This window comes from Enhydra lutris, unplaced genomic scaffold (assembly GCF_002288905.1).
Source record: "Enhydra lutris kenyoni isolate GAN:26980312 unplaced genomic scaffold, ASM228890v2 scaffoldscaffold30, whole genome shotgun sequence".
NCBI classification, from domain to species: Eukaryota; Metazoa; Chordata; class Mammalia; order Carnivora; family Mustelidae; genus Enhydra; species Enhydra lutris.
The window spans coordinates 13,096,265-13,119,414 of NW_019154114.1; the positions used below are offsets into that span (position 1 = coordinate 13,096,265).

General features: G+C 47.7%; 1 protein-coding gene across 1 annotated transcript in view; it reads left to right on the plus strand.

Annotated features, from left to right (window-relative positions):
• LOC111153033 (vesicle amine transport 1 like) overlaps positions 1-23,150 on the plus strand; it is a 133,576-nt gene that overhangs the window by 41,376 nt on the left and 69,050 nt on the right. Inside the window, exon 4 of the mRNA XM_022511838.1 lies at positions 16,036-16,178. Within this exon, the coding sequence (XP_022367546.1) occupies positions 16,036-16,178 (143 nt within the window). The remainder of the gene's footprint in view (positions 1-16,035; positions 16,179-23,150) is intronic.

A 23,150-nucleotide genomic window follows, 5' to 3' on the forward strand; every position in this document is an offset into this window, starting at 1 on the left:
GCTAAGATGTTCAGGATTTGTGCTCTGCTTGGGGAAGTAATAGCTTCCGGCTTGCCAGGAGCTCTTTGGGAGTGAGGAAGCAGACAGGTAGCTCAGACCCTGGGAGGGGTTTACCTTCAGCTTCTTTGCTGATTGCAACCTATAAATATTTAGTGGCCAAAAGCAGTGGGTTTGTGGGTGGGGGAGGGGTCAAAAGCCAAATCGTCCCCCTCTCCCTCTGTCCCCCATGCTTCCGACGTACAAACCTGTGGTCCTCCAACTGGGTTGCTCTCATACAGTCCCAGTGAGGCACTAGAAGCTTGGCAATAATGGGCCCGTGTGCACGCTTTTGCTCCAATGGAAGATAAACAGCCTGCCTGCCCGCCAGAGTGTGGACTGGGAAGAGCCCTAAAGTGCGGCAGATCACGTGATCCAACTCGCTGTGTGTAAAACGAGAAGGTTAAATGATGCGGCTGCCTAAAGAAAAATACCCATTTACGGGGCCATGCAAGGAATTTGTCTTATGCAGACATGTAAAGAGAGCCTGACCAGCCACTGAACAGTTCTAAAATCGGGTGGCAAAACCCAGGAGACCACAGGATGACAGCGCTGCCTTTGCAGAGACTGTGAGATGTTGTTATATCAACACTGAGTAGCAGTGGAATTTCTTTTGGGGGGGGGCTCTCCTCATCTTTTTGATCTACTTGAGTTTGGTTATATGATAGTAGGCTGTGAACATAGAACTTTCTAGAACTGCCAATGCTTAGGTGGAGGGAGATGGTCCCACCATGACACGTTTCAGAGGATTTCCATCCTACAGGTCCCTGTCCACTGGACAGAGTTCTATTTGCCAATGACAAGAATTGGAGGGACTGGACACGGGAAGGATTCAGGATGTGGGAATGATGTTAGGAATATCAACAGAGCAGTAATGCAGGCTGTGAGACCCCCCAAGTGTGTTGGTCAGTGGGCCATGCCTCCTGGGAGCAAAATCTACAGGGAGGCTTCCCACAGCTCAGTGAAAATGAGGAGAACCACACAGTTGCCTGAGAACAGACTGGCTCACCGGGGAGGCCATTCACTCTCCACTCCTGTCTCATCAGGTTGCATCCTGGGAGTACATACTGGGAGCAGAGTCAGGCTTTCTGCCCCACATGGGTGGGTGGAGGGCACCGACCAATAACATCCATCGAAAATGAAAACTCCAAATCTAGGCTTTCCATGCTCTTCATGCCCCCCCGCCCCGCCTTGTCCCACCATGTGTGACTGCCTGGTCAGAGACTTTGTTGGAGAAATGGAAGAGGGGTCCAGCAGGCAGGCTGCCCACCCCTTCGCGGGATCACATCTGTCACTCCTCAGGCCCACCGAGGGGCGGGCACCGTTGGCACGCACATGTGTGGAAGCTAACGTTCCGAAAGCTCTCGTGACTCGCCCAATTCCAGATGGCTGCTAAGTATAGTCAGGGCTATTCCAAAGGCAATCCATGTCCAGAACCTTCCGCCTGCTGCTAGTATTCCCAGAACGCTGCTGCGTAGTGCGCGGCACACATTCAGTATGCACAGGGCACAACGCCCTGATTTATGTGCTGCACGCTTCAGCAGATAAACGTGAACTTGATGGGACTGTGAAAAGCAAACCATGAAAGGACCAGGATGCTGCCTTACTGAGATGTGCCAAAGGAGCAAAAATGGGATGAGATCCTCTCGCATTCGTCTGTTCCCACATTTTTATGGACACCTTCTGTGTGCCTGGTGTTATGCAAAGACCGTGGGGTCCCAACGGAGGCCACCGAAGCGCTAGGGTCGGACCGTGTGGTGTCACCGTAAGCGAGAGAGAGGCCTTGATACACAAGATCGAGTGCGGAACAATTTCATACTTGCTACATTGGCAGAGAAAGTCAGCGAACTTTGAAAGTTTGCTGTTGATGTGGAACTTCCCAAGCTCTGGGAAGTGAGCTGCTCTTTAGAGAGAGTGGGTCTGAGGCTGAAGAAGCTGAAAGCGCCCGGGATGAGGCTGAGCATCCCCGTGGAGTTGCCGTCTAGACACTGGCCTCTGCACTTCGCACCCCCACAGGCCCCAAGATTAAACGTGCTCTCGTCCAGAGGCATCTGATGCCCCCTCTGCCGGGATGGGCTCTGCAATGCCAGGTTCAGAACCTCGGCCCAGGGGTCTGAAGCTGCAGAAAGAGTCTCGACCTGTGATCTCCGAGGGCAGGCAGTGGGGAGCGGTGCTTTGAGAGTTCGGGTATTTCGTGCGGGGGGGGGCAGTTGCTTTCCGGCGAAGCTGCTGACGGGATCAGAAGGTCAGGCTCCTGTTCCTGTCCAGGGCTCTGATTAATGAGGTGCCTTCAACGAACAGGGATGCTCGGGAAAAGGCATGCAGGCATGCAGGCAGACCGCTGAGCTGTAGAGACCGAAATCTGAGTGAAGATGCTTCCTTTCTGCCCGGCACTGAGGCACCCCGTCTCCCCAGATCTCTGCAGTTGGGGCACAGGCAATGTAGTCGATGGGCAAAGCTGGGAGTAGGACACGCAAGCATATACTTCCTAAGCCCCTGCTTGGTATGCGACCCTGTGCAGAGCTTTTTGTGTGTGTGTCTATTAACACTCATTCAACCTTGTGAGGTAGGTGTTATCCCAGTGTTAAAGATAAGCTGTCCGTTCAGAATAAGTGGGCCACTGTCCCTCAGGTGATGAGTGGTAGACCCAAGGATCAAAGTCCCACAGATGCTGACATCTTTGCTCTCCTCTTCTGGCCACCTTGATTTTCCTTGACTTAATATTAGGGGGACCACTCTAATAGGTAGGGTGACCCAATCTGCCTGGGGCACTTCCAGTTTATACCTCTTGGATGGGGAAAGGTAGTAATAGTATCCCCCTTTACTCTCAAAGAATATCCCAATTTAGATGAGAAATTCTATGATCACTCTACCTAACAAGGTTTTGGTGGAAATAGATGCATTTATCAAAACCATAGCCCCAAAGTGCAGGTACAAATTGTCATTTGGCTAGAAATGTGAATCCGGCATCCCACCACGCAAATGTAATCATCCAGGAAATTTATCCAGATGCACTGTGTGGAAGGCAGCCAGCCTGGAAGTGGTTCTGCCCCACCATGATTTGGAGCCCTGTGAAGGAGACTTTGCCATCTGGTGGGCTGGACTGGCTCCCTGGCTAGGATTCCAGTCACATGGTTGCTGGAATCCAAGTCTCAGGCAATGTGGGAGTCTATGAACTAGGGATTGGCCTACGGCCACCCATGGTTTCCATTAGTTCATAAGTAGTACTGATGGGAGACCCAAGATTTGAGTCTATGATCCCCATGAGGGCTGTGTAGTAGGGTCACCATGTGCAGTTAGGCAAGTTGTATACTACACAAAACCACTCAATCCCTGGGACAAAAGAGGGATGCTGTTTTGTATTCTTTTATTAGATGGTCAGTCAGATGTGGCCACAAGAGGAGATAAAGGAGAGGCTCAGGAAAACAAGGTTTATTATACCCACAGGTCCTAAAGACATGGGGGCCCATAGGACCACATGGGAAAGACACCAGGGTGTTCAGGAGGCAGAGGACAGCAACAGTAAATGCACTCTATTGGAGTTTCTGTGGAAAAGCAAGGCAGAACAGTATGGGCAGCTTAGGCTAGTGTGAATAATTTCAGTGGGGTCTGGGCTATAGGGATGGTCTCTATTTCCCTGGAATCTGGCCCTGGGGTGATCCAGGCAGAGGAATATTGCCTCCGGGGTATATGGACCAGAGAGAGGATGTCTGGCTCTGGGTTCATGAGCTTGCATATCGATGGCATGCTCCCAACTGAGCCTTTTTTTAATTTCTAAGATGGGCTCGCCCAGGGAAGGACAGTGCCCCCCCAAGCCAGAAAGATTCTTTAAGATGCCAAAACATGTAACTTACAGAAAACTCAAAAACTTTACAATATAGATGCCCACATTGCAGTTGCCAGAACTCCCAGCTGTGCCTGCCAGGAGGTAGGGGAGTGAGGAGTGGTGGCCGGACATCAGACCCGTCCAAGCCAGCTACCTGCCCTGCAGCTGACAGTCGTAATCCCAAAGGGGCCCAGAAGAAGCTGTAGAGCCGGGAACTCGCAGCCTGAGATCCTAACACAGCACATAGCAATCTTTCCTGTGGGAAGAACAGAACGGCCCTAAATTGGACTGTCGGCCGGGCCCTGTCCTAAGCATTCTAGTCTGCGCTCACCAACACTCTGCATAGTTAGCTTGTTCTCCATTCTACGGATGAGACCGCTGCAGCTCAGAGAGGTGAAGGATCTGTCCAAACTCACACAGCCCGGCAGTGGGACAGCAAGATTTCAGATTCAGGTTTGCCTCACTCAAAGGTGCTCATCATCACTCAGCAGGGAAATGCAAATCAAAACCACATGAGATACCCCCCGCCTCCACCTGCTAGGATGGCTATTCTCAAAAACAACACACAAAGTAAGTGTGGCAAGGATGTGGTCGAAAAGGAACCCTTATGTACTGTGGGTAGGAACGCAAATTGGTACAACCGTTATGGAAAACACTATGGAGCCTCCAGAAAAAATTAAAAATAGAACTGCCCTTTGATCCAGCAATTCCACTTCTGAGTATCTGTGTAAAAGAACTGAAATCGAGGGGCGCCTGGGTGGCTCAGTCAGCGAGCGTCTGTCTTCGGCTCAGGTCATGATCCCAGGGTCCTGGGACTGAGCCCTCCCTGCTCAGCGGGGAGCCTGCTTCTCCTTCTCCTCCCCACTCATGCTTTCTGTCACTATTTCTGTCTGTCTCTCTCAAATAAAGAAATAAAATCTTACAAAAAATAAAAATAAATAGAAAAACTGAAATCAGGACCTTATCTGCACTCCTACATTCACTGCAGTTAGTATTTACAATAACGAAGACATGGAAACGACCTAAATGTCCTTCAACAGATGAATGGGTAAGCAAAATGTAGTATAGGCAGACAGCAGAATATCATTCAGCCGTAAACAGGAAGGCTCTCCTGCCTTTTGCTACACCATGGATGAATCAGGAGGACATTATGCTACAGGAAATGAGCCAGAAGATCTCATGTTAAATGTTATCACAAACAAAGAGGACAGAGGGAAGGAGGGCATAAGCTCTGCCCTCTTCACAAATGTTTAAGTAGTCGGTGCACTCTTGTTAACCAGAGGCTCTATGCGGTACAGGACCCCGCCAGGACTCATTCGTCTTGCGTAACTAAAACCACGCACCCTTTGATACATCTCCACTCTGCCACCTCCAGCCCCTCCCACCCTCTGCTTCTGTGACCTGGAGTGTTTTAGATTCCTGATCTAAGTGGGATCGTGTAGGATTTGTTCTTCTGTTGGTGGCGTTGCTTACTGAGAGTTTCAAGGGATGTTTGCATTAAATTCATGAATATGTACATATTAAATATGTATAGCCTTTTCCTTTTAATCTCACTCCAAGTTTGTATTTTTAAAGTCCCTATTCTCTCTGTCCTGTATGCTGAGCTCCTTCCGGAAGGCTCTTGGAGATTCTGTGCTCTGGCCCTTCCTGCTAATAAGAGCAACTCAAGCTGAAACGGCAGGAGGGTTAGGACTCAGGATTTCTCTTTCTTCTCTGCCTACCATCCTCTCCTTCCTTCCTTTCTTTCTTTAGAGAAAGGGAGGAGGTAAGAGGGAGAGGAAGAGAATCTTTATTTTTTTTTTAAGATTTTATTTATTATTTATTTGACAGACAGAGATCACAAGTAGGCAGAGAGGCAGGCAGAGAGAGAGGAGGAAGCAGGTTCCCTGCTGAGCAGAGAGCCCGATGTGGGGCTCGATCCCAGGACCCTGGGATCATGACCTGAGCCAAAGGCAGAGGCTTTAACCCACTGAGCTACCGAGGCGCCCCGAGGAAGAGAATCTTAAACAGGCTCTGCACCTAGCACGGAGCCTGACTTAAGGCTCGATCTCACAATCCTGAGATCAAGACCTGAGCCGAAATCAAGAGTCAGATGCTTAACCAACTGAGCCACCCAGGAGGCCCAGGACTTAGCATTTCTGCTCCTGTGTGTCCAGGGTTCCCTTTGGAACCAGCCTATCTCAGGTCTTGCTCGGAAGAGGGGGCCTCATACAATCTGTTTCCCTAAGGCCCTACTTCTGCATCTCTCCCAACCCCTGTCTCGGGGCTGCCCTTCCTTTTTGCTCAAACAAACAGGCACCATGTTGTTGGACCCTCAAACACACACGACGGGATACGAGACTGGCCTCCCTCTGGATCAGAGCAGAAGGCTGAGCTGCTACCAGCACAACCTCTCAGTTGGACCCTGTGTTCATGGGACCACCTCTTAGGAGGAACTTCAGAGAAGTTGAAGTCCCTTCTCTCCCACCCTCAGTCCTCAAGCTGTGTGTTGTGCTCAGTGCTGCACAGTACTTAGGAGACCCTGCTGTGCTGAGACCAAGGGCTTTAGGCATCGGGAGGGGAGCTGGGCTTGTGCCTGGCATGGGAATCATTTTTGCCCAGTCCCTTCAGGAACACATCCCCCTGTCCCCAGAGGTGACCAGATTCTGAGAAGCTGGCCTCTACTGGCAGGTGGGCATGGGGGGGGGGGGAACCAGGGCAGCATCTGCAAGACACTGAGCTAGGAGGAACCAAGGCTGTGATCCAAGTAGAATAAGGCTCTGGTGATTGCGAGAAATAGAGTTCTACGGTCACACCTGTTTGACCCTAATGTTCTCTCTCTATCCCTCCCTCATCTTACCTTTCTCCCCATTCCATGTGTATGCTTGAATAGAAAAACAAGAAAATATTTATTCTTGGCAGGCACGTAAGTTTCCCCCCATCTCTGATAAAAAGTTGTAACTGCCAAATGGGTGTGGGGTAGACTTTGTCCGCGTCCAGCGGAGGGATAAAGCAAAGAAGGGCTTCCTTGCATCCCCAGTCCCCGCCGTGGATCGCCCTCTGACCTCGAGAGTCCTCTCTGACCTTTGCTATTTGTTCTCCGGACTTCTGTTTACTGCTCTCGCCTACATTCAACACGCAGTCACTGGGAACTAAGCAGTGGGCTCAATGTGCTAGATAGAGAGGGCAGTAAGAGGTGGTCCTCACCTTAAGGAGTTGACACCTGGTGGGAGATGCAAAAAGAGATATTTTCTCAAAAAGAAGAGAGAGAGACAGAGGTGAAGGAAGAAGGGAAGGGAGGAGGTGAGTGGGAGGGGAGGGGAGAGAAGAATCATCACAGCATGGAGTAAAAGATGGTTGAGCCGTGATGTGTGTGACTTTGGGGGCAAAGCAGGAGACATTAACCCCTTCTGGGGATTCCCTAGGAGGGCTTCCTGGAAGAGGCGGCTTTGGCGGGCAATGGGGGGAAAAGTTGCTTATTGAGAACCTGCTCTGGGTCAACCTTGGGGAGTCACATCACTTATGTTGTCTCCTGAGTTCCACACTTGACCTCATGAAGTAGACTTTGTCATCCCTGATTTAAATAAGAGGACGCGGAACCTTGCAGGTCAGGCGGCCGCTCCAGGACTGAATCGGGTGTGGAGCCAGGAGTTTTAGGTTGCTCTGCAACCTCTGATGTGTTTCATTTCTATTCCATCTACTGGTGGTCAAGAACAAAGAACTCAGGCTTAGTGACAAGGAGGTCTGGGTCTAAATGCCACCATTTCTGGTTGCTAGTACTTACTTTCTGTGCCTCCATTTCTGAGCCTGTCTTCATGGTGGGAGTATGATGTTGAGAGGGTAAAATGAGATGTCTGAAGTGCCTTCAGGGCTTGACAAAGAGTCACAAGCCGGTAGGAGAGGGTTCCCCTTCCTTCTCTCTCTTCAGTCTTCAGACCCACAACTGTCCTGGAGCCAGACACCGTGGGTTCAGTTCTTGTCTTGGTATTGCTGTGTGACTTTGGGCATTTACACAACTGCTCCGTGCCTCAGTTCTTTCATCTAGAAAATGAGGACGAAACAGCCCTCAGCCTCCTGGAGGCTGTGATGCAGATCAGAGGAACTGTGTTTGTGAAGCACAGAGACCCTGACTGGCATACAGGAAACTCCGCGTGCAGATGAGGTGGAATAAATAAACCTACACTTGTCACCGCTCTGCCCTACTGCGTCTCAACTGAGCACCCCCGGAATGAGCTCAGTGCAGAACAGGCAGGGGAAAAGGTCTACATATTCACCCTTGCAGTCTCAGATGGGCAGAGCTGTGAATGGCTTGTAAAACCTGGATGTTCAGCGCAGAGCTGAGCCCTGCGGAGCAGGGGGGACTGAATTTCTCCAAGTGCCCAGAACTTCAGACCCTGCTAATGGGGATGGTGAATTATTTTCTCTCCTTGCACCTCTGACTCACAGAAGACTGTGTGAGTCATGCCTGTTCTATAGGGTCCCACATCGCAAACCCACGGGCTGTGATGTCAATCCCAACTAGGAAAAGGGGGTTGTTATGATGCTATCATTGACCACACTGGTAGAAGGGAAACTTTATAGAGTGCTGGACCTCAGCAAAAGGCTACACATTATAAATATAAATATAGAATTATAAATTCTATAAATATATATTAATAACAAGGCCCCACCTTGGTTTTAAATAAAATATCTGATATTAAGATATTCTGAGCATCATGGGGGGGCTCAGCGTCTAAATCATGTGGAGCAGAGTGGGTGCCAATAAGGATGATATGTATCAGTGGTTCTCAATGTGAGGTGCGTCAGAATCTTCTGGAAGGCTTGTGAAAGCTCAGAATCTCAGGCCCTGCCCCCAGAGTTTCTGATTCTGGAGGTCTGGGGTGGAAACTTTTTTTTTAAGATTTATTTATTATATATAGAGAGAGCAAGCAGGAGTGGGAGGAGGGGCAAAGTGAGAGGGAAAAGCAGACTCCTTGCTGAGCAGGGAGCTCAACACAGGGCTCTATCCCAGGCCCCTAGATCACAACCTGAGCCATGGCAGACGCCTAATCAACTGAGCCACCAGGCAGCCCTGAGGGGCCATGTAACCTTCCAACAAATCTGCAGAGGACGCTGGTGCTCCTGGTTCCAGCACCACTTACTGAGAAGCACTCATCTATATAACAAATAAAAGTAGGAAATAAAGATACTATCTACCATGTCTTCCCTGGAATGTGTCTACTGCTTTTTTGGATTAAAAAAAAAAAAAGTGTCCGTACTTCTATCTTGAGCAATTGATTCCTCCTTTTCTCTCATCCTTCAGCCGAGGGGCTGCTGGGGCTCCTTGCTGTCGCAATTCTCTGCACATGTATGTTAAAGGGAGTGTCGTGGGCCAGAACAACAGGTCTGCAGTGCAAACAAGATAAAGAAACCTGATTCCTAGAGTGTACTTGGTGAGAACATGGCATATTCTTTGCTGCCTTTGATGGCGAGTCACATGGATCAGCCCCCACAGTGGGATTTGAATTTCTTCTCCTTAATAACAATCGAGTTGACTGAATTGTTGAACAGCGAATGACAGCACTGATCCGAAATAAATGGTTCTAAACCTGTCTCTAAACCCAGTGTGGGAATCTATATTGTCATAAGAAAAGCAAAAGCTCAGCTCCGGTATGCAGTGTACAAGATTCTGTAAAAATGTTCAGTTAGCATTCTCAGTCTAAGGGCCTCTATGCATTGACGAAGATGAAAAGAGAAACTGACAATTCTTTGGAAGAAAACAATCTTTCCTTGCCATTTACCCGAGGAATCCTGTCGGTCTTTCACAAGCTCGCTTTGCTAATTCTTTTCCATTCTTTGACTCTGCACGAGTAAGCTGTTTAAAAGTGAAGACAACCTTGGAAGAGATAAACATAATCTTATTTTTTGAATGATCTCAGAAATGGTCAAGTTAGCTATAGAAGGCTCCATTTTTTTCACCAGACTTAGGGTAATGAGCAAACTTGCATTCTTTTTTGAGAGGCTTCTTCAAAAAGATTTTCTTTAGCAGCCGAAGAAGTGGTCGGTGTGCACTGGGAATCTTAGGACTGGAGAGGACATAGAGACCAAGTCTACTTTCCGTTTTATCTATTCTTTCCCCCACATGTCCTTTTTAGCACATGCCTCTTGTTTTCTGTACATTTGGGAAAATGTAGTGTACAAATGTGGTCTTATACCAGTGGTTCAGTCTTTGAAATTGGTGTTCTCAGCATCCTGCTTTAGGTGTATAATTGTACTTTTAATTCTATACTTATTTTATTAAAATAGTTGTCTTTACAAGAATGCAGGCTCCAGGATGACAGGACCATATATAATTTGCTAACCTTTATCTTTCCAGCACCCCCTCACAATGTCTAATCTGTTAGAAGCACTAACTAGCCCCAGTGATAGAATGAATGACTCCATGAAGTAACAGAGGAACCAAGATTCAAAGGATGACTAGACACCAGACAGGAGAAAAGACAGGGAAAAGGTTCTATGCAAAGGTCCTGTGGTGAGAAAGGGGTGACACTTAGCAAGGACTGAGCATTTTTCCAAATGGCAGAAGCTAGACTTTGGGTATATGATGGGAAATAAATCCAAGGAGGAAGTTGTCATTTGTGTTATAGAGAAAGCCATCCATTCCTCGTGTCTTCTTAGTTGAGTCTGTGATGCTGATTTCTAAATTTCAATGCATTGACCGGATCCACGATCCTACCTTCGCATTGAAGGGGAACCCAGAATTTCTACCGTGCTCAATCCTAATCCCAGAGCAATGAAAGCAAAAACCTGCCATTTCTTGAGTACTTTGTATGTACCACTCAGTATACTAAGCCTTCTCTGTAGATGCATCTGCTCCTCCAATCATTTGTCTGCTGTGCCCGGATTTTCCTGAACAGGATCTTACTCTGAACCACTCGTCTGTTGATAAGGGTCGGATTCCAGTGACCCTCAAACCACTCCCTTGTAAATACTGTCCTTGGATTTCTCATTGTTGCGCACTACTTGGGGGACCCTGGCGGCCCTGGAATTACAACGGAGCTGGCGGAAGTCTGTTAACCCATATGAACCTGAGACAGGGCTATTTTAAGAGGGGCTCAGAGAAGCCTTCCAGATTGATGCCAAGGACCCAGGGTTCTCTAAGTCTTCAGTTCCATGTCTGCGACTCATGTGCTTAGCTGGACGCATAAGAAGACTAATGGCAGAGTGGCTCTGGGGTCAGGGAGACCTGAGTTTGACCCCCGGGCCTTATCACTTACAAGCCAGATTACCCTGGACAAGTTCCTTTCCCCGTCTGAATTCCTATGTTCAGATATAAACAGGAAATAAAAGCATTTACTCTAAACATGGTTTGGGGATTGAACGGAGCCCTTAAGCACAGTACCTGGCCTACAGTGAGGCAAAGGGAACGGCAGCTGCTGTACTTGCTAGCCACAGGCAAGGAAGGCAAATGCTCGCTGCAGAATTCTTACATTCTAAAGAGGGACAGGAAGATCAATTAAAAACAAGTATGTGCAAAGCTCCATTGGCTGCTGTTGCTGGGAGAATGGATTGTCTTGTTCATTTTATGTTCTGGGTCTGTAGGTAAATTGCAAAATCCTTTTTATTGAAAATTCATTCCGTCTTCCACAAATGTTTATCGAGTCCGTGCTGTTTTCTAGGCACGTGGGAGAAACAAGGATAAATTAGATGCTGATCCAGCACTCACCTTGGGACTTGGAGAAGGGAGAGTACAGATTTTCTGTAAATGTGAGGGAACGCACACATCCTGCTTCCCTACAGAATGCTGAGTATTATTTACTTTAGATCACCGAGGATCTTGCAAGGGCCTCTCGTTGCCTTAGTGCGTCAACAGAGAGCTCAAAGCGGGGGTGCTACTACGGATGTCCGCTGAACTTGCTTTTCTCCCCAGGATGATTTATATCATAATTCAAATTATGATATAATATTATATATAATACTTGTACATTATGCTAGTTATATATTATATGTGATGATGTACTATTACAATAATTATATATCACAAGTAGAATATTATAATAGATATTATATATGTATGCATATAATACTGATTATACATATATACACATAATACTCATTTTATATTATTCTAATTATACATGATATTATGTATTTATTTCTGTATTTTATATTATATAAAATATTCACGTATTATGTTATATAATTGTATAAATACATAAGTAACCCAGTTACTTATATGGTCTCATTGTGCTACCACACCTATCTTTTCCTTAGAAATGGAAACGGTGAAGTTCTGCTCAGGTCAGATGCTATACATTAATTGAACCTGTGCTTTATACCTACTGTGCAAGGCTAAAGGAATGGCAATCTGCGAAGTGATGGGGGTTCCCGCATTACATCACATTCCTGTAGTTTCTCGTGCATCCATTGGATAAGCGTTACCAAACACCTGTCAGATGCCAGGCTCTGCCCTGGGTACTGAGGTACAGACCCAGATATGACATGGTCCCTGGCCTCACAGGGCTCACAGATGGGTCACTCAGCAGCCCCCTTCCAGAAGGCATTGGTGGCCGATGTCCTGGAGGAAGGAACCACCAGTCTATGGTGGCACAAAAAGAGGCAAGTGACCCTGCCTGAGAAGGATTTCTGGAAGAGGAGTTGCCTAAGGGGGAGTGGTCGTGCTCTGAAGATGGAAGTGGAAGGACAGGCATGATAGGTAGGGGACAGCATGTGAGGACCTAGTGTTCATGTTAAAATAGTGTGATACATTCAAGAGATCAGGATGTTAGATTTGCTGACATACTGTCAGGTACTGCTGACATAAAAGCAAGAAAAATAATAATGGCATTCCTAGGACAGTGATGGCAAGTACGGAGCGTTCACTGTTGTGAGGCTAAGCCCTTGGATGCGTTATGTCAAACAGGCCCACGGAAACCTTAGAGCACAGAGAGCCTTACACCTTGCATATCGAGATGCATGACCAGAAGAACCGACAGGTTACTCGAGCTTGCTCAGCTGGCGAGTACAGCAGATCAAGGTCTGCCATCTTACCCTAGTGGTCTTGGAGCAGGTGTGTAAACCTAGTCTCCTCCTCAGCAAAGTCAGGTGAAAGTATCGTTCTGAGAACACCATGGAATGAGGGATCGTGGCAAATTTCAATCCACGGTGGATCAAGTGCCTTGTTCTGTTAGGGAGCGGATGGTGGAAAAGTGGAGGGACAGCATGTTCTAGCATGTTCTGAGGCAGATGGGGGCAGATCCCAGAGCCCCAGCCTGAGATAAACTTAAGGGTGTGCTTTTCACTCTGCAAGCCATGGCAGGCACTGGGAAGTTTTGAGACAAATAGTGAGATGCTCAGTGTTGTGTTTGAGAAAAATCACTCTGCCCATGGTGCCAAGGACACAAGGAACAGCCAGGTGTCCAGAAGTGTGTCGTCATCGACGAGGCAAGGAAGTTCAACAACCCAGATGAACAAGTAATAGTCACAGAGACGTGAGTAGAAACAATGCACTAACCGGATATGGGGCTGAAGAGGAAGAAGAGTCAGGTGACCCCGGCTTCCTGACTTTAGCCTAGCGATACGTAAATGGTACAGTTTCAGCCACTGAGGCAGGAGATGCAGAAAGAGGAACATTATGGGTTGAATCGCACCCCCGCCAAAACCATATGTTGAAGTCCTAACCTCCAGTATCTCAGAAGGTGCCTTCATCTGGTGGTAGGGACTTTATAGAGGTAGTCAAGTTTTGAAATGAGGATAGGTCCTAATCCGCTGTGACTGGAGTCCTTGTAAGAAGGGGAAATTTGGACATAGGTTGGACACCATGGAATGAGGGTTGCACAGCACTGGGATCATGGTGAATGTCAATCAGTGGTGGTAGAGAGAGGACCATGTGAAAAGGCCTAGGGAGAAGACAGCCATTTACAAACCAAGGAGAGAGGCCTGGGCCAGACCCCTCCCTCACAGCCATTGGAAGGAAGCGACCCTGCCAACACCTTGATTTTGGAATTTTAGCCTCTGGAATGGTGAAAAATTTCTGTTGTTTAAGTCCCCCAGTCTGTGGTATTTTGTTAAAACAGCCCCAGCAAAGCAATAGGAGTAACTCATATGGAGAGAGCTAAGAGTTATGTTTTAGATGAGTTGACTGTGATGTGTTGTTTTTGGACAGCTAGGTAGAGACCGGCACCAAGTGGTCATTCAATACACAAATCTAAGACTTGGTGGGGGACTTGGGGCCAGAGAATAGACAGTGAGGCATGTCAGTCATTTCTGGCCCTCCTGCATCCGTCCATAGCATAGTGTGACCAGTACATAATAGGAATTTGAAAAAGTAGTTGAGTAGATAAATGTCATGGTGGCCTACGGACAGTGGGTTGGAAGGACCATACAGATCCTGGAACTATTTCTAAACTCCCATCCCAGCACAGATGAGGTTAGCTCAAGCCCTGCTGAATTTTAGAGGACTGCAAAATGGAATGCTGATATTTCCACTCACCAAGAAGGTCCCCTCTTTGTTCTCTAAAATCAAGTGATTAAAAAAAAAAATTAACCAAATGTCAAAGGTATTCTTAGAAGAGAGAATGATAGCCTGATTGGAGTCTTAAGTTCATGCCCATGTTCTGAAATGCTGACCCCCCCAAGTCAGTAAAATGTCTATTTTAGGCAGCAGCTTCAAAGGAAGTCTGCTTCGCTTAAAATGTCAAAATAAGTAGACAGCATGGCAGTACAGAAAATGGCAAGAACCAGAAGTTAGAAGACCTTGCTTCCAATTGCGATCTGCCTCTGAAGAATTGGGTCCACTTAACCTTTCTGAGTCACCTTTCCCTCATCTGTGGGACAATGATGGGGAGGGGGTAATTGGATGATCTTCTAAGTCTGACATTCTAGGATTCAGTCAATGTTGCTGTTCATTGCCAGCGTTAGGAAGAATAACATTTCCAAAAATAGACCTGCCAACCTGATTTAGTCCACCAACATGAAGACACATCATGAAGTGATAGGCAGAAGTTAATATCCCAGGTGCCTTTGGTAGAATAATCCCTGCCTCCTTAAGATGGGAGACAGAAGACTGGAAAGAAAACTTGGTTTTAGAATGCACCTTCATTAGCAGCCGACTGGATTTTTGCTGGAAGGTTTCTGGACCCACATGATCACCGTATTTTGTCCAATGACTTAAAATTCTGACCATACTGAAAAAGGATGTGGAAAAATCACCCACTCCTAATGATGTCTGTGATTTCTCTTAGACCATTCAACATTTAAACCTTATGCATTTGCCTTTTCTTTGTATGCCTGAATGTCTCAGCCAGGAAAGGGACCAGAGGATTAAGATTTATTGAGTAACTTATATTAAGTGTCGTGTTTTGGGCCAGCGTTTGGCCTGTGTTATGCATGGTCTTGTTTAATGTGCCCCGGATTGGATGCTGTCACCGTAGCTTCTCTGCATGCAACTCTGCCACAGGTTGCATGCTTCGGGCTTCTGTCTAGCTGTGGGAGCGTGCTTGGTTCGTGAGAACAAGCCAGACGTACCTGGGAGTTACTGCTACAGGAGCAACTCCTGACTGATGGCAGATGGAAATTTCGGGAATAAATAGTCCAGCCTGCTCACCTTGTGTTTGGGGATAACTCCGAGGTATATTCTATACCTGCTCAGGGAATGCCTCAGAGGGACTGAGTTCCATTTACCCAGGGTGGGTGCTGACTCAATAGCACACCCTTTACTGGCTGCCTTCTGTTTCTGTCTCGATACCTCGGTATTTCCTGTGGTCATACTCCAGATCAAGTACTGACTCTCAAATCCCTACCGCAGGGTCTGCTTCTGGGGGATCCCTGCTAAGACATCTCCCCAAGATCCTATGGAGTATGTACCACTATTGTTAATTAGATGAGGAACCCGAGATTCAGTGTGGTAAAATAATGGTTGTTAAGTCTTGGTATTGGGGTTTTGCTGTAGTTATCAACCAAGGGAGACATTGTCCCCCAGGGGACTTTCTGAAATGTCTGGAGACAAACTGAGGGGCGCTACTTGCACCTAGCATGTTGGAGGTTAGAGTTGCTGCTAAACGTCTCACAATGCCCACTTGAGCCCCCACGACAAACACTGATCCAGCCTACAAAATGTCAGTGGTCCAGGTTGAGAAACCCTGCTCTAATCCAGCAAGACGGGCTCTTGGATGGTAACGTTCCTGTGTGACTTGTCTATTGCATTTCACTTCCAGGGCCAAGCTGTGGCTCAGCTGTGTTCCACTATCCCCAATGTGACTGTCTTTGGAACAGCTTCTACTTTCAAGCATGAAGCAATCAAAGACTCCATGACCCACCTCTTCGACAGGAATGCAGACTATGTGCAGGAAGTGAAAAGGTAAGGTGTGCGCCCTAGACAGTACCGGGTGGGCCCTTGCTTCTCTCTCTTTCTCAAAGAACAGGAGCACTCGTTCAGAGGAGGGCAGATGATGATAATAGTAACAACAATCAGAGTAAACATATATCGGGGGCCTACTGTTACTAGCTCTGTGCTGAATGCTTCATGGGTATGAGCTCATTTAATCCTCAGCAACCCTGTTATGACCCCCCCCCCCATCTAGGAGAGGCTAAAACCGACGAACAGTGCAGGTGAGTAAGCTGCCAAATAAATTATGATAGTGGCTATGACATGACCTTAACACAGAGAGGTTTATTTCTCATTCATTCACATACAAGACAAAGGAAATGTGGCCTCGGACCTGGGTGTGACTGAGAGCCGCAGAAGGAGCAAAGCGGTGACACGATCAGATTTGAGTTTTGAAGAGTCACTGGTGGTGTGCAGAGAAGGACTGGGAGGTGGGAGGTCACAGGCAGGGAGATCAGGTAGACCCACGGTGGGGAACGTGGGTTTCTAACCTGACCCATGCTCCATCTGTGGTCTGGAAGCTGTTAACTACGGCCCCGTGCATGACAACACGGGGAATCAGGTGGAAAACGCAGCTGCCTTGAGATGATTTGTGTGTCACATCCCCTATCGTTGCTCAGAATGGGGGGAGGCTGACGCTCGGGTTTGGCTTCCCCCAGCTCCTAAGGGGATTCAGACACGTCTCAGAGCTGTGGTTTTGGTCTCTTCATGTCCTGGCACTAAATTGTATGATACAAAGAAATTCATTTGTCCGTCTCGCATCATAATAGAGAAACAACTTTCTCCAAACGGAAGGACTTAGAGGATGGGAGATATGGTTGTCCAAGGGGATAGAATTAGACCAGAGTAGGTGAAATTTAGGGAGTTTTTTTTAGAAAGTCTTCTGATGGTCTGGATTTTCAGATTTGTTTTTAAATTTTAAAGGTAGAGATTTGCACAGAGTTTAAGGTTGTCCCGGTATTTCCAGTGAGAAAAGACCTTCCAAACTAGACATCAGAAGTTCAGCACCTTTTTCTCAGATATCTAGACATTGCAGGCATATTTTAAAGACTTCCCGGATAGATCTCTGCCGACTTTCCTAACCCTCAGGTAGCTCTTCCTTCTTGTAACTTGCATCTCTCCAGCTGTGGTCTGGGAAATGAACTGCCATTGTCCCTCCAGCAGGCTTTGCCCTTAATCCCTTAAATGATCATTTTAATTTTTCCTCGTTCATACCCTGACCCACTTCGTACTGGGTGCCTGCCATGGGCCAGGTTCTGTGCTAGGGCAAAAGATCTGGCAAAAACAAATAAACAAAAACAAACAAAAAACACCTTAAGAGTCACTGTCTTCATGGAGCTTTGAGTCTAGTTGGGGAAGAGGAACAAAAGCAGCATTTTAAAAATTGACTGATTTGTACTTCTGATATATGATTTAGTGGAGAAATGCAAGGTGCTGGTGAACATATACAGACAGGGAGATCAGACATAGAGACTGTCAAGAAAGGAGATTCGGGTTGAGCATTAAAGGGTGAGAAACTGGCCAAAGGAACAGCATTTCTGAATAGGTGGAACAGCATGTGCTAAGGCCTGGGGGGTCAGGAACGACTTGGTAAATTCCAGAATCTGAAAGGAGACCAGGGCAGCTGGAGGGAGTAGGGTGTGGGAGGCAATGGGCAATGAGCATCAGGAGGTGACTACTCTTCTAAAAATGTGACAGTGAGGTGTGCCTGGGTGGCTCAGGTCATGATCCAGAGTCCTGGTGTCAGGCTCTCTGCTCGGTGGGGAGCCTGTTTCTCCCTCTCCCTTTGTTCCTCCCCCTGCTCATGCTCTCTCTCTCTCAAATAAATTAAGGACATCGTAAATGAATGAATGAATGAATGACAGTACATAACCAGAGAGCTCCTGCCTTCCCCATTTTCCCTGTAGAATTTTCCATCCCCTCATCCCTTCACTGTCCTCAACCTGCTGCCTTTCTAGCCCCCAAGTCAGTGATTCATGCTAATGTCAGACCAGCAGAAAGTGACAGCATCTGAGACCTGCCTCACCACAGCTTCTTTCAAATGTGACTTCTCCTGATTGCTTGTGTGTTTAAGCAGAGACCCTAGGAGTCCAGTAAAAATGACTAGGAAGTCGCAGATGGGTTCATGCCCTCTGTCCCACCAACCCTACCCTCAGGAAAGAATCCAGAAGAAGATACAAGCAAGAGGTACTCGGTGCCTGTCGCCGAGCCCAGCATCGCTTCTGCCTCAGGGCCGGTGCTCGACACAGACCAACAGGAAGAGTTACAGCACTCTCTGTGAGGCTGAGATTTCAGAACCGGCCTCCATTAGCGACAGCTCGGAAACGGTTCGGTGCGTTATGCTACACCCACACACTTGAGTATTATGGAGCCCCTAAAAAAAGATAATTATGAAGATTCTGTCACAAAATGAAAAAATACCCATGGTAGCACATGGAGTGGAAAAAAAGCAGAATGCCAAATTCCAGCTACACTGTGATCACAGCTTTGTAAAAATTCTTGGCGCATGAAGACAAAAAATGAAAAGCAAGTGGGGGAAAAAACCCCCTAACCACTAATAAGCAACAAGAGTGCAATGGAGAGTGATTTCTCTTTGGTTTCTGAGCACGGATCTTGTCTGCTACAGTGTTCTGTGCTCTGTGTTGATACAGAGGGGGAGAATAATAACATCAAATTTCCCGAGATGCAGATTTTTTTTGTCATCCAGTCAGTTGGTAAGCTTCTTTTGTACCCGATCTCAGCCTTCAGCCTGGTTGAATGGGCGCAGGGGGCACAGTTGTAATAGAGACCTTACCTTTACATCCCTTGCCCTTTGCCTGTCTATGCTCGAAAGCAAGTGGAAGAATTAGAAGCTTTGACCATGTGCATCTCACTGTAAGGACTTCAAAAGTTAAGAGGAGAGAAAGACAGAGAGAGAGAGAGAGAGAGAGAGAGAGAAGGCGCACCAAAGTGGGCAGCCCCCAGCAGGGGATCTGAGGATGGGAAACATCTCAGTAGGTTGTGGGAGGCGGGGAGCGAATGCCAGCAAGGGGAGCGGGTACAAGCCAGGCTCTGCTGGCGTCCGCTGCCTCTGCTGACCCGTATGACTGCACCACTGTGTGTGCCCCTCAGACAATCCTGCAAGGGGAAAGCTCCTCATTTCGCAGTCAAAGAAACTGAGATGGTGGAAATCATGGAGAGTCTCATCACCTAGAGAGAGCAGAGAATGTGATCAAGAATGGATTCCTAGGGGCGCCTGGGTGGCTCAGATGCTTAAGCGTCAGCCTTCTGCTCAGGTCATGATCCCAGGGTCCTGGAATTGAGCCTCGCATTGGGCTCTCTGTTCAGTGGGGAGCCTGCTTCTCCTCTCCTGCTCCCCCGCTTGTGCACTGTCTCTCTGTCAAATAAATAAACAAAATCTTAAAAAAAAAAAAAAAAAAAAGAACGGATTCCTAGAGGTGGTATGGCTAAGTATTTGTACACATTTACTAGGAAGCCTACTATGGACCAGGCACTGTGCTCAGTACCCTGTGAAAAGCCTCTTGTGCACTGGGTACTGTGCTCAGCCCTCTGGGGGAAGACTACTATATGCCAAGAACTGCACTCAGCCTTCTGTGCCCTGGACACTGTGCTGGGCACCCTGAAAGGGCCTAATCCCTCCATCATGAGCTCGGAGGTGATGGCTAAAGCTATGGCACAGACGAGTTCTCAAAGAAAAAGGAATTCAGAAAGAGAAGCACTGAGCGGAGAACCAAGGATCCGCCTGGAGGGGAAAGTTACAATCAAGGGGGATAATTTCTTGGCAAAGTCAAGGGCTTCTCTCCCAGTCATGGCCCTGTTGGACCTACCACTGCTCAGGAAGAAATCTGCTACTGATCTGTGTGGGTGGGAAGCAAAGAGACGGCATTCGCAGTTAAGGCGCAAGGGGTTGTGGACGGAGGAAGGACAGGCATGAAGACCTCGATAGGCAATTCCAAAGTATTTTGCTGATGCATTTGGCCCAGAGAATCCCTGAGCTGGGGCTCTTTGCGTTTGCTTTTTGAATCTGCAGAGATTTATGGGAGCAAAGCCCTAAAGCCCTCACCCTGTCTGCTTTTTGTGCAATTATGATTACACACATGCAGGCGAGGCAGACATCGCCAGAGACGGGGGGTTGCTAAGAAATGAGGATGATCCCTGAGCTTCCAAGGGCTTAGCTAGCTCTGCTTGTGATGTCCATGACTGCTGCATTAAAAGGAGCTGCTGAGGTGCTTCTCTGTGAGCGTGAGTAAGGGAAGCGCTGCTCCAAGGCTACTTGCGGGACAGACCCAACTGAGTCCCATTCTGTCTGACCCACTGGCTGGACTTCTGATGACTGAATCGGGGATGGAGTATCTTTTCAATTTTCTAACTCACCTGAAGGAACTTACCTAGCCTTACAAGGAGCAACAACTGCTTAAAGATTTGACAGAAACAACCAAAGCATCCTCAGCCTCAGGGCCTTGGGAAGGACATCTCCCTCTCCTCGGTATCCATCTTGCTCTCACCCTCCAACCCCACCCCACCACTGACCTTCCAAAGGACACAGGGGCAGCACAGGGGCAGGGATTTGTGGCTTATGTGACCCCTCTGTATGTGCAAAACCAGAGTTACCTGATTCAGCTATCACAATGCCAAAAGAGGTGTGGGGAGAGAGAAACACAGGAGATCTGCAGCATCTCCCTCCAGCAAGAAGCCCAGGGCACAGCTCCCAGCTTTGGTCAGCCCCTGCTGGGAGCCTGTGTGCCTCGTGGTGGCAGTGGTGGTCACCAGGGCTGGCCACCGCCCGCCTATGAACCCCTGCCCTGCTGCTGGGGCCCTCACTTGGTTTCTAGATGTGATGGAGCAAGTCTCCTCATTCCCTGTGGTGGGTCCTAGGGTATGCTGCCTGACCCCATGGAGCCTAAGCTTCCTTAACCATTAAGTGGGGATAATGATGGTCCCTGAGTTATGGGGTTGGGACGTCCTCAATGAGACGCAACTTAGGAAGTGCTCAGCACTGTGCCTGGCACATGGTAAGTGCTCTTGACAGTGGGACATGCTCTCCTAGGATGGTCAAGGGGATCAAGCATCTGCTCTAATGGTTTCTGGGTTGGTGGTTCCACCCACACTGACATTTACTTGGGTTCATGGTTGGGTTGTTGAGGTTTTGCCGTCTTTCCTTTATACTCTTTTCCCTGACTAAAAGAACTCTTTTTAAGTTGGCCCACCCTGAAAAAAATAATAAAAAAACTACCATGGACCCGGAAGTTACCATGAGCCAGGCCCTATGTTCCATGTGCTTCAGTCCATCCAAGCTTCACAGAGAAGCCTGGGGCAGGGGTTATCACCGTCATTCCCTTCTACAGATGGGGACACCAAGACACTAAGAGGCTAAGTAACTCACCTGAGGTCACACAGCATGTAGGTGGCAACAGGATGCTTAATTCTGAGATGAAATTCATATTCCTAAGCCCAGAGCTATGCTGCCCTTACACCAACCCCATGCTTGCCCACTACTCCATGTTACTTGTCCATTGTGGCAGACATACTTAGGTCCTTCTGGAAGGAGACAGTGTGCACACAGAGTCTCTCATTATCATGGTTGATGCCCCAAAGCCTCTTCCTTGGGCCTATTTGGTGCTGCTTGTCCTGGGTCAACCTGTCACAACGTTTTCTGCACAATGCCCTTCCTTCAACACCCAGTCAATTCGTGTTCATCTCCCAACAGAAAGATCTTCTTCCATTGTCCCAAGTGGCTCCACTGGAGCTGTGGTGACTGCCTGGGCTGTCCATTTAGTCTGTCTTCCCTAGTATCCATGAGCTCCCTCATGGCAGGGAGGAACCTGAACCCGCGTCTGTGTCCCCACCCAGCTCCGCACACACACTGTCCAGCATGAAGTAAGCACTAGTGAGTGGTTGTCCAGTGGCGGAAAACTTAGGACAGATGTGTAGGACCCTGACCTTGGGCCTCTCCTATAATCTAGAACTGAAAAAAGCAGCTTGAAAATAGAAGCCTCCTGGCCTGTTTGGAGTAACGTGGTCTAACTTTAGATATACCTATACTTATTTTTAAAGACAACATTTAAACCAGAATTCTTCAAAGAATAAATTAAATTGACTGCTTCCCAGAGCTGCTTGCTAAAACAATGCTTCCATAGTTAGATTGATTGGAACGTTTATTAAATCTTATATTCAGAAAGGTGGCAAGGCCGTTGCTCAGGAGTGAAACTGGACCGAGGTTTGAATGCAGGGTGTACCAGTTACATAAGCTTGGGCAAGGTGCTGTGTCTGAGAACCTCCATTTCCTCCTCAAACAAGTGGAGTTAAAATGCCTGTCTCAGACTTGTCATGAAGATTAATTCTGAAATGCCCAGCATACAGCAGAGCTCAGAAAATGTGAGTTTCCTTTGAAGGAGGCACACATATAAAAATGTGGAAATACCACTCAAAATGTTCTCTTCGTTGTCCTGCATTCATTCATTCATCATTTATTTAATCATCTATTCATACAGTCAATCAATATTTGTTGAGAACTAACACTGTGTCCTGCAGGCTAAGGAGGACTGAGGATAAAACAGCACAAACATGGTCCCTGTCTCATGGGGCGTACATTTTGGTGGAAGAGACAAATAAACTAGAATAATTACAGCCCATGACAAACTGAAAAGTGTCTTTCGTACAGATGTTAAAGCACAAAGGGAGCTAGAGATAATCTGGGGCTCCCTCTCTAGGTGGGATGATTAGTAAGGAACCAGCTCTAAGGAGACTGGGGAAAGGCTGTTCTGGCAGAGATTATAGCATATGCAGAGGCCCTGAGGCAGGAATGTTTTAGGAATCGCTACAAGGTCAGAATGCCGTGAGCAGTTAGTGGCAAGTGAGGACGAGGAAGTGGGCAGTAGCTTAATGTGGGCTGCCCTGCATTTCTGCAGAACCAGAGGACAGAGCAACAGGGTCTAGAAGGGGCAG